The sequence below is a fragment of the Oncorhynchus nerka genome, linkage group LG21, assembly GCF_034236695.1.
Source record: "Oncorhynchus nerka isolate Pitt River linkage group LG21, Oner_Uvic_2.0, whole genome shotgun sequence".
In the NCBI taxonomy this organism is placed as follows: domain Eukaryota; kingdom Metazoa; phylum Chordata; class Actinopteri; order Salmoniformes; family Salmonidae; genus Oncorhynchus; species Oncorhynchus nerka.
In genome coordinates this window covers 15,966,415-15,978,887 of record NC_088416.1, presented here as the reverse complement: position 1 = coordinate 15,978,887, position 12,473 = coordinate 15,966,415, and the positions used below count along the sequence as shown (strand labels likewise).

Genomic DNA, 12,473 nt, shown 5'->3' with positions numbered 1-12,473 from the left:
AAAGCTGGGACCGAGAAACTGAGACACTGCTTGTATCTCCAGGCCATCAGACTGTTACAGTCCCCACTAGCCGGCCTCCACTCAGTCCCCTGCCCTGACACTTACTCACTGTTCTAGCCGGCTACCACATGGTACTCTACCCCTGCTCCCTAGACTGCTGCCCTATGTACATAGGCATTGAACACTGGTCACTTTAATAGTGTTTACATACTGGTTATCCCACATTTTGTATGTACAGTGCATTTGTAAAGTTTTCGGACCCCTTTTCCCACATTTTGTTACGTTGCAGCCTTATTCTAAAATGTATCAAATTAATTGTTTTCCTCATCAATCTACGCACAATAACCCATAATGATGAAGCGAAAACAGGTTTTTAGGAAACTTTGTAAATTTAAACAAATAAATAAACAGATCACAAAAGGTTTGAATAATTATGGAAATCATCTATGAGACTTGAAATTGAGCTCCGGTGCATCCTGTTTCCATTGATCATCCTTGATGTTTCTACAACTTGATTAGAGTCCACCTGTGGCAAATTCAATTGATTGGACATGATTTGGAAAGGCACACACCTGTCTATATAAGGTCCCACAGTTGACAGTACATGTCAGAGCAAAAACCAAGCAATGAAGCTGAAGAAATTGTCTGTAGAGCTCCAAGACAGGAATGTGTTGAGGTACAGATCTGGGGAAGGGTACCAAAAGAATTTCTGCCGCATTGAAGGTCCCCAAGAACACAGTGGCCTCCATCATTCTTAAATGGAAGAAGATTGGAATCGCCAAGACTCTTCCTAAAGCTGGCCGCTCGGCCAAACTGAGCAATTGGGGGAGAAGGGAGTCAGTGAGGTGACCAAGAACCCAATGCTCACTCTGACAGAGCTCCAGAGTTCCTCTGTGGGGATGGGAGAACTTTCCAGAAGGGCAACCATCTCTGCAGCACTCCACCAATCAGGACTCTATGGTGGCCAGACGGAAGCCACTCCTCAGCAAAAGGCACAGGACAGCCCACTTGGAGTTTGCCAAAAGGCACCTAAAGGCTCTGACTACTAGAAACAAGATGCCCTGGTCTGATGAAACCAAGATTGAACTCTTTGGTCTAAATGCCAAGAGTCACGTCTGGAGGAAACCAGCCACCATCCCTACGGTGAGGTGTGATGGCAGCATCATGCTGTGGGGATGTTTTCAGGGACTGGGAGACAGGATTTGAGGGTAGGATGAACGACGCAAAGTACAGAGAGATCCTTGATGAAAACCTGCTCCAGAACGCTCAGGACCTCTGACTGGGGCCAAGATTCACCTTCCAATAGGACAACGACCCTAAGCACACAGCCAAGACCATGCAGGAGTGGCTTCTGGACAAGTCGCTGAATGTCCTTGAGTGACACAGCCAGAGCCCAGACTTGAACATGATCGAACATCTCTGGAAAGACCTGAAAATAGCTGTGCAGCAACACTCCCCATCCAACCTGACCGCGATTGAGAGGATCTGCAGAAAATAATGGGAGAAACTCTCCAAATACAGGTGTGCCAAGTAGAGGTTGACCGATTATGATTTTAACACAGATACCGATTATTAGAGGACCTAAAAACAATAAACAACAATTCTGAATGAACACTTATTTTAACTTAGCACAATGAAGAGCTTCTGTCAAAACGCACGAAAGTTCTGTTTGAATGAATGTTTACGCACCTGCTTTTGCCTACCACCACTCAGTATGCTTGTATGCTCAGTCAGATTATATGCAACGCATATATCTAGTCATATCATCAACCATGTGTTGTTAACTAGTGATTATGATTGATTGTTTTTTATAAGATAAATTTAATGCTAGCTAGCAACTTACTTTGGCTTACTGCGTTGTGGAGTGCAACGAGAGAGGCAGGTCGTTATTGCGTTGGACTAGTTAACTGTAAGGTTGCAAGATTGGATCCCCCGAGATGACAAGGTGAAAATCTGTCCTTCTGCCCCTGAACAAGGCAGTAACGAACCAGACTTGTAGAGGTCTACAATTTTTTTTCTGAGGTCTTGGCTGATTTCTTTTGATTCTCCCATGATGTCAAGCAAAGAGGAATTGAGTTTGAAGGTAGGCCTTGAAATACATCCACAGGTACACTGTCATTGAAAATAAGAATAGGTTCTTAACTGACTTGCCTAGTTAAATAAAGTTATTAAAAAATAATAATAATTAAATCGGCGCCCAAAAATACCGATTTCCGATTGTTATGAAAACTTGAAATCGGCCCTAATTAATCGGCCATTCCGATTAATCGGTCGACCTCTAGTGCCAAGCTTGTAGCTTCAAATCCAAGAAGATTCCAGGCTGTAATCCCTGCCAAAAGTTCTTCAACAAAGTACTGAGTAAAGGGTCTGAATACTTATGTAAATGTGATATTTATGTTTTTTTACTTTTAAGAAATAAAAATGTGTGAACCTGTCATGGGGTATTGTGTGTAGATTGATAAGGGAAAAAATAAGGATGTAACATAATACAATTTGGAAAACGTCAAGGGGTCTGAATACTTTCCGAATGCACTCAAACTGTATTCTAGTCATGGCTCAACCTATATATCAATAATGTCCATACTGCCTTTACACCATTTATATGTATGTGTATGTACAGTGGGGCAAAAAAGTATTTAGTCAGCCACCAATTGTGCAAGTTCTCCCACTTAAAAAGATGAGACAGGCCTGTAATTTTCATCATAGGTACACTTCAACTATGACAGACAAAATGAGAAAAAAAGATCCAGAAAATCACATTGTAGGATTTTTTATGAATTTATTTGCAAATGATTGGCCAAAATACCAGCAACAGTGTGTGAAAACCTTGTGAAGACTTACAGAACACGTTTGACCTCTGTCATTGCCAACAGTATATAACAAAGTATTGAGATAAACTTTTGTTATTGACCAAATACCTATTTTCCACAGTAATTTGCAAATAAATTCATAAAAAAATCCTACAATGTGATTTTCTGGATTTTTTTCCCCCTAATTTTGCATTTTGCTGTATCTGCGGTAACATCTGCAAATCTGTGTTAGCGACCTATAAACTTTGATGTAATTTGGATATGTTGCTGTACGATTCAAATCCAGTACGATGATTTCCGGCCCTTACTGTGAGTGGACCTGAGTCTTGAATCACAATTCTGATCATACAGAAACACCAGTTGCTTATCACTACCTACACCACTGTGAGGTTTGAAACAACCTACATTTGTTTAAACTGAAACCACACCTCTATTTATTTATTTATTATTTCACCTTTATTTAACCAGGTAGGCTAGTTGAGAACAAGTTCTCATTTGCAACTGCGACCTGGCCAAGATAAAGCATAGCAGTGTGAACAGACAACACAGAGTTACACATGGAGTAAACAATTAACAAGTCAATAATACAGTAGAAAAAAGGAGAGTCTATATACATTATACTATCTATTATAGAGGATTTTAAAATTAAGCTTGTGTAGTCAATTATATTCACGCAATGGAACAGCACTTTAGCTATCTAATATGAAGTATAGTTGATCATGAAACCACTTGTTCTGCTCTTATAATTGCCCTTTGGATTAGCAGAACAACAGTTTGTAACCTTTCCATTTCCGGGAAGTGGCTTTAATTCAAATTCCCCCCAACAATTCTCTCTCAGATGTATTGTTTTGACCTGTTTGTGTTACTTATAAAATATCGTGATGGAAAACGACAGAGGGATTAAAATAGCTGTTTGTCTTTATTTTAGTGTGGCGGTCACCAGATCTAAAGACGTGCCCGCCTTTGGTCCTCCCATCCCCCAGGGGGTGCTCTTCCCAAAGTCGGCCATGTTCCGGGACTTCCTTCTGGCCAAGATGATGAACGGTGAGAATGCGGTGCATAAGTCGGACAAGTTCCGCGCCATGGCCATGCGCACGCGCCAAGAGTACCTGAAAGATTTGTCCGAGAACTTTGTAAGCGCCAACCCCGTGGACTCTTCAGCGGCCAAGTTTAGCTTCATCTCGTTGGGTGTCAAGAAGAAGGAGCGCAGCCGACCCCGGCGGAACGCCCACCTCCAGAGCTACGGGGCAGTCACTTGGGCCGTGGTGGCCCGGGACTTTGGCCAGTCGGCGGACATTGGCTGCCTGCTGGCCGTCTCCAATGAGTTTGTGGTGCTGATTGAAGAGGCGTCCAAGGAGGTGGTGTTCAACTGCTACTGCCGCGACGTCCTTGGTTGGAGCGCAACATCTGGGAGCGTCCGGCTCTTCTACGAGCGAGGCGAGTGTGTGGTGTTCTCCACGCAGGAAGGATGCTTGGACGACGTCCGGGAGATCATGCAGAGGTTGGAGGTAAGAAGGTTGTGTTAGGCTAAAAGACAACATCATTCAGTGCTACACATCCTGTACACAGGTTAAGCCTATTACTGGACTAAGCAGTATTTTCAATTAAGATCTTCCATTGAGAATGATATTTAGTCCAGGCTTAAGTGTTAAAGTCCTTTAAACTAGTGGTCGCCAATCGGAACCACAAGGAACATATATAATTCAACTTCTCCAAGTATTTACTGAAAACTAGGTTTAGTTTATCACTTGAAAATTGGGTTCGGGTTTGTTACTGCTTGGCTGTACCCACACTGGCCCAGAGAGAAGATTGGCCACTTCTGCCTGAGACATACACTACCGTTCAAAAGTTTGGGGTCCTTGTTTTTGAAAGAAAAGTACAGGGTAGACATTGTTAATGTTGTAAATGACTATTATAGCTGGGAACAACCGATTTAAAAATATATATATAAAAAAAAAAATATATATATATATATTTTTTAAAAAATGGACTATCTACATAGGTGTCCATTATCAGCAACCATCACTCCTGTGTTCCAATGGCACATTATGTTAGCTAATCTAAGTTTATAATTTTAAAAGGCTTGGATTACCTAACACAACGTGCCATTGGAACGAACACAGGAGTGATCAGGTTGCTGATAATGGGCATCTGTAAGCCCATGTAGATATTCCATTAAAAATCAGCCATTTCCAGCTACAATAGTCATTTACAACATTAACAATGTCTACACTGTATTTCTGATCAATTTGATATTTTAATGGACAAAACAATGTGCTTTTCTTTCAAAAACAAGGACATTTCTAAGTGACCCCAAACTTTTGAACTGTAGTTTAATATCATAAGACACTTGCATAAAACCTTGTACCTTAGTATTTGGCTGCGTTTAGACAGGCAGCCCAATTCTGATTATTTTTTCACTAATTGGTATTTTGACCAATCAGATCTGTAAAAGATCTGATGTGAAAAGATCTTGTTAGGTTAAATGGTTTACTTTGGGTTAACGCTGCAGTGAGAAGATTACTCAAGTCCTGGGAGCCGGCCCAAGTCACAGTAGTTTAGTCAGCAGATGTCCCCCATTATACCGCCACTTTACCTCAGCCTCACAACAATATGTTTGTTGTTAGAAGTTACTGTTCTTGAATCACTGTTTGTAATAAACGCCTGCCGGGGCATGTACTTTCCTCCTGCTTTTTTTTGGCCTGGAATTGATTTAATCATTTGGTTGATAATTGTGTTATTTTGGGGGAGACGAGAGGTCGTATGGGGTCGGGTGTCCCTGAGTGCTCTGTCCCAGGCCCTTTACATTTCAGTTAAATGGGATAATCCAAAGGTGTCTAAAGCATCTGCTAGGGTTGTCATGATACCATTAGCCTCAGATGCCCAGGCTTTTCAGACTCCAAAAAGGGGTGAAGAACTGGAGTGTCTGGATGAAAAATAGTAATACGTTGCCACTCCAAACAGAGATGGTGTTTTTTTTTTCCTTTGGCATGGTGACGACCCTAATCTCTGCAGAGCTTCACATTGTGTTTTGGCTGGTTTATTCTGAAATGATTTCTTCTGTTGTTGGCAAACTTTTTTTTGTCAAATCCCGTAACTGTTTCCTGCGCTTCAAGAGGCCAGCTCAGGCCACTTTTTGACTATATTTAGTTTTTGTTGCCAAGTTTGATTGAATGGAGCCCTTTAGTCTTTTCAACCGACTTCATCTTGGAAAGGGATAATGATTTAAGTTCTCATTGGCTTCGGTGCGATTTTAAAGTTTTGTTTTTGTGTGGAGTAGATCAAACCACAAAGTTGCTAATTACTGCCCCCCCCATGAGGTTAACTGGGGTAAAGGTTGATCTACAGTAGGCTTTATAAGGTAATGCTCATAATTTATCAAAACAGTTGCCAACATGGATAATCCCTAATAAAGCCATTAGATCAGAGTAGGCTGAAATTGACTCTCTTGGTCATGTCGTCCTAGATTGTCACCCGGGGCTGCGAGACAGTGGAGATGACCCTTCGGCGAAACGGTCTGGGCCAGCTGGGATTCCACGTCAACTTTGAGGGCGTGGTGGCGGACGTGGAGCCTTTCGGCTTCGCCTGGCAGGTGGGTCTCCGTCCGGGCAGCCGGCTGATGGAGATCTGCAAGGTGGCTGTGGCCACACTATCCCACGAGCAGATGATCGACTTGCTGCGCACGTCCAACACAGTCAGTGTGGTCATCGTCCAGCCCCACGAAGACGGCACGCCCAGGAGGTAGGTTAAACACCACCACCTCATTTGCACTTAAACTAAGCAGGGTTTTATTCTTACACTGAACAAAAATATAAACGCAACATGCAACAATTTCAATGATTTTACTGAGGTACAGTTCATATAAGGAAATCAGTCAATTTAAATAAATTCATTAGGCCCTAATGTATGGATTTCACATGACTGGGCAGGGGCACAGCCATGCGAGTGCATAAGTCCACCCACTTGGGAGCCAGGCCCAGCCAATCAGAATTCGTTTTTCACAGCAAAAGGGCTTTATTACAGACATAAATACTCATCAGTTTCATCAGCTGTCCGGGTGGCTGGTTTCAGACAATCCCGCAGGTGAAGAAGTTGGATGTGGAGGTCCTGGGCTGACATGTTTACCCGTAGTCTGTGGTTGTGAGGCCGGTTGGACGTTCTCTAAAACGACATTGGAGAGGCGGCTTATGGTAGAGAAATGAACATTCAATTCTCTGGCAACAGCTCTGTTGGACATTCCTTTAGTTAGCATGCTCCCTCAACTTGAGACATCTGTGGCATTGTGTTGTGACAAAACTGCACATTTTAGTGGCCTTTTGTTGTCCCTAGCACAAGGTGCATCTGTGTAACGGTCATGCTGTTTAATCAGCTTCTTGATATGCCACATCTATCAGGTGGATGGATTATCTTGGAAAATGAGAAATGCTCACCAACATGGATGTATGCAAATTTGTGCACAAACTTTGAGAGAAATAAGCTTTTTGTGCATATGGAACATTTATGGGGTCTTTTATTTCAGCTCATGGGACCAACACTTTACATGTTGCGTTGATATTTTTGTTCAGTATATAACCAACTCAATCTTTAAAGGTTTAATCTGTAACTTTATTTTTCTCAAAAGGGCAGGGTTTGGGTCTTGGTGAGTATGTCCCTTTATTTTTTAACTTTGCTTCTTGGATGTTTGTGTTTGTAGTATCTTAAGTTGCCACTGGCAACATAAAAATGACAAATTGCTACTTTAAACACTGTTCGTATCATTACTTCATCGATTTCCCACAATTTCGACCACTATAACCTTTTGGGTTTTACATCAATAATTCTTATTCCTGTTAGTGGCTTGCACTCCCCTGTCTTCAGGGGGAATAATGGCTCTTGACAGTGTTATGGCTCACCTGCACAACTGCCAGAACATGTTAGCCGTCACATCAATCAAGTTATGACGGCACTGCTGTACTCTGTGTTCTGAAGGAATTCTGACAACAAACCAAAATGTAATGTTTACCATAGTCTCAAACATTTTATTGATCAGTATAATGTCCCCTTTTAACCAAATGTCTATATACAGTTGAAGTCGGAAGTAACATACACTTAGGTTGGAGTCATTAAAACTCATTTTTCAACCTCTCCACAAATTTCTGGCAGTGAAAAATCTCAAAATACCTAACACTGTAGTCCATCTGCCAAACATCCACATAAATCTCCTATTGACTTAGAGTTACCTATGAGGATTGCGTCACAGTTCTTCTTTTTTTTTTTTTTTACATTATAATGCACATAATAACATGTAACAACACCTACACATGCTCTTACAGTATAATAAGACGCTCAATTGTTAATGTGTCTTTTTGATTTGTTCTATCAGGAGCTGCTCGGAGATGTACCGCATCCCCGTAGTGGAGTACAAGACTACCACGGCTGCCGGCTGGCACCGCGTCTCGGCAGCCCCGGGTGGTGGCCCATCCATGTCCCGGACCTCCCCCACACAGGGCCCCAGCCCCGGGCAGCAGATGTTCCATTACGCCCAGGGGGCCATCTCCCGCAGCACCTCCTTCGACAGGAAGCAACAGGACGGGACCAGGTACACCTCAGCACCCACTTCCATCTTCTTTGACTCAATTGACTCATAGTTCCTAGTTCCAGCACCCTAGATCCGAGGTACTCACATTTGAGCCTGGATGGCCAAAGTCCTGATGTTTTTTTATTTATTTTCGAACAGAGTAAACTCATTGTCACTGTTTGGTTAGTGCTAGTGAGTGGAATCTCGATCTTAATCAGTCCCTGCTTAGAGCAAAGAATTTACATCAGCAGTACTTCTTGTCTTGAGGCCAGATTTTAGTATCCCTGCCTTTGACACTCATAATCATGCTCAAAGTGTGTCATCAAAATAGACTTCAGCTATATTACATCAAGCATGCTTCTTTGCTTGTCATGAAGAGTCACTCCAATTCTGAAAATATGTTCATGTACATATACCGATTTGCTGGCCAACCATGTCTGACTCATCCCAAGAACCTGTACAAATAATTGAATGGGAGTCATTGCGACTTGTCTTTGTCAGTGAAATGGTATAATTTTCTCGACGAACACAATGGCACCTCTATCCTTAGTATCACTGACACTGCACGATATTAGCATAGGCTGTGCATAATGAGGTCAAGGTTTTTGTAATTTGATTAGCATAAAATTAGCAAGTGGCAAATACATGACTGGGAAACTGAGACTGGGCATTAGGGAAACCAACAAAGTGTTCTAAAATGATTTACAATGGAAAACGGAAATGAGCTTTTATTTGACAAGTCTAGGTAAACCGCCCCTGTTCGTCTGTTTTCTACCGTTCATGCCTAATGAACTCGACCCAGCTCTAATTCCAACTCTAACATACTGTGGCTACTATACTTAAATCAGTGTTTCTCATAGACATTGTTTCAGATGGTATTTGCACACACAGTGGGTCCCAGGACTAGAGAAAACAACTGAATCAATGGTGAATGTAGATAAGAGCTCTTTGGCACTGTGATATAATAATAACAGATAAACAAACAGAATAAACTATACGGTTTTTCCTAGTGTTTTATTTTTGCTCTTATGTTGGGTCATGTTTTATGGAGTGATTTTAGTGGCAACAGAATATCTATCAGAATTTAATCATGTTGAAATTGTGTTATGAAATGTTTCATTTTGTTTTTACATTTTGCTTTACCCTGTATTTAGAGTGTATGTTTCTCACTCTGTCTGAGGGTTGAGGATTGACCTCCATGTTGTGCCCCTGTTATTTAACATGGCACACAGCATGGGGGAGGGGTGGTGTTAGCTAGCAGGGTGTCATGGTGTGTGAATGTTTTATTGAGCTCTGGAGTGTCGAGGTGCTTGTTTGCAGCCCTGCACTGCCCCTCTGCTGTGGACTGTCCACGATTGTCTGTGCACACACACACACACACACACACACACACACACACGCACAGCTACAGTAAGGCTACCTCAGCACTGGTCTTTCAGGGTAGTGTTGCATTACATATCAGGTTGAACGCGTGTGTGTCCATGCCATGCGTATCTGTGGTGTTACATCTAATCAGTGTGTGCATGTCCATTTACAACTGTGTGACAACTGTGTGTGCGCATGCAAGCATACCGGTATATGTGGGAGTAGTGCAATTGTGTGGGATGAGTTTGACCTTTTGTAGAAAGAAAAGCACAGCCTGTTTGCTGGCGGAAAATTGAGATTAATTGATTCCCTTCTAGTCAGTGGTTTCACAGGATTGATTGCGGCATGGATTGGCCTCTCAGGAGAGAACTCTATTTTCAGATTGGAGTGTCCTTGTATATGTCTGTTATGAAAGACTTTACAAGTCTACACTGAGTGTACAAAATATTGTGAAGACATGCTCTTTCCATGACATAGACTGACCAGGTGAATCCAGATGAAAGCTTTGATCCCTTATTGACTCCAACACAATTGGAGTCAACGTGGGCGAGCATCCCTGTGGAATGCTTTTGACACCTTGTAGAGTCCATGCCCTGAGGAATTGAGGCTGTTCTGACGGAGAGGGGAGGGGGGGGGGGGCAACTCAATATTAGGAAGGTGTTCTTAATGTTTTGTACAGTCAGTGTATATTATAGACATGTTAAAGAAAATGGGTGGTTTGCTTCGCTACAAACTCTTCTGGTGGCAGTCTGGAAACCAAATGGTTGTTGTGAAATTTCTCTCATTAAACTTAATATGTCATGAGTTAAGATGTCAACCCCACTTAGCACCAAATAGTGAATTTATTTTATCTTTATTTTATTAGGGATTCAGACTAGAGGTCGATTTATTTAGGGCCGATTTCAAGTTTTCATAACAATCTGTAATTGCCATTTTTGGACACCGATTATGTGCGGATTACATTGCACTCCACGAGGAGACTGCGTGGCAGGCTGACTGACTACCTGTTATGCGAGTGCAGCAAGGAGCCACGGTAAGGTGCTAGCTAGCATTAAACGTATCTTATACAAAACAATCACTCTTAACATAATCACTAGTTAACTACACATGGTTGATGATAGTACTAGTTTATCTAGCTTGTCCTGCGTTGCATATAATCGATGCAGTGCCTGTTCATTTATCATTGAATCACAGCCTTCTTCGCCAAATACGGGTGATTTAACAAGCGCATTCGCGAAAAAAAGCACTGTTGTTGCATCAATGTGTACTTAACCATAAACATCAATGCCTTTCTTTAAAATCAATACACAAGTATATATTGCCTGCTAACATGAATTTCTTTTAACTAGGGAAATTGTGTCACTTCTCTTGCGCTCCGTGCAAGCAGAGTTATAATTAAGTCTATGATTTGATAGAGCAGTCTGACTAAGTGGTGGCAGGCAGCAGCAGGCTCGTAAGCATTCATTGAAACAGTACTTTCCTGCATTTGCTAGCAGCTCTTCGCTGTGCTTCAAGGATTGTGCTGTTTATGACTTCAAGCCTTTCAACTCCCGAGATTAGGCTGGCAATACTAAAGTACCTCTTAGAACATCCAATGGTCAAAGGTATATGAAATACAAATGGTATAGAGAGAAATAGTCCTATAATAACTACAACCTAAAACTTCTTAACTGGGAATATTGAAGACTATTAAAAGGAACCACCAGCTTTCATATGTTCTCATGTTCTGAGCAAGGAACTTAAACGTTAGCTTTTTTACATGGCACATATTGCACTTTTACTTCTCCAACACTTTGTTTTTGCATTATTTAAACAAAATTGAACATGCCCTAGAGGCACCAAAACATCACATTTAAGAAAATGTTAAAGATTGTTCCACAAAATAAGGTGCCAGAAAACTAAAAGCTGAGTTACCAAAGGAATTATCAGAGTTCGCCATCCCTGAGACCGGGTGTCTAAAGTTTAGTGAATATGTTAGTCCCACTTAAAACATAGCAATGTATCAACCTACATGACATCAGAGGGCCAACAAACTTTCTGGTAGAGAATGCAGTGATGAGTACTAAAATTGCCGCCCATAATAAAGTGCAGTGTGCTATGATAAACTCCATCTAAGGCTTTAGTGGACATAAAGTCCTGACCAACTAGTCATTGTCCTTTTTTATTATGTGGGTTTTAGTTAGCGCTTTGAGCTACGCTTAAGGGGGAAAGCTTTTAGAACAAAGTTAGAATTTTCAATTTGACCGTAATGTCTTGAAAATAAAAACATATATCACATTTTAAATGACCACGTATTTCCAAGACACTAGCCTTCTCAGTCTACGTTCTAAAAGCTTTCCCCCTTAAGCGTTACATTTGTAATAATGACAACTACAACAATACTGAATTAACACTTATTTTAATTTAATATAATACATCAATAAAATCAATTCAGCCTCAAATAAATAATGAAACATGTTCAATTTGTTTTAAATAATGCAAAGAAGAAAGTAATATGTGCTAATATGCAATATGTGCCATGTAAAATATTTGCCATGTAAAAAAGCTAACGTTTAAGTTCCTTGCTCAGAACATGAGAACATATGAAAGTTGGTGGTTCCTTTTAACATGAGACTTCAATTTTCCAAGGTAAGAGGTTTTAGGTTGTAGTTAATATAGTATTCATAGGACTATTTCTCTCTGTACCATTTGTATTTCATATACAGTGGGGCAAAAAGGTATTTAGTCAGCCACCAATTGTG

The 12,473-nt window shown here is 41.2% G+C and overlaps 1 protein-coding gene across 6 annotated transcripts in view; it reads left to right on the top strand.

The window, feature by feature from the left end:
* LOC115103959 (signal-induced proliferation-associated 1-like protein 2) overlaps nucleotides 1-12,473 on the top strand; it is a 63,789-nt gene that overhangs the window by 21,816 nt on the left and 29,500 nt on the right. For all 6 annotated transcript variants that reach the window (XM_065006377.1, XM_029625028.2, XM_065006376.1 and 3 more), the window contains exons 7-9: nucleotides 3,739-4,318; nucleotides 6,277-6,551; nucleotides 8,173-8,388. In XM_065006377.1, coding sequence (XP_064862449.1) covers nucleotides 3,739-4,318; nucleotides 6,277-6,551; nucleotides 8,173-8,388 — 1,071 coding nt within the window. The remainder of the gene's footprint in view (nucleotides 1-3,738; nucleotides 4,319-6,276; nucleotides 6,552-8,172; nucleotides 8,389-12,473) is intronic.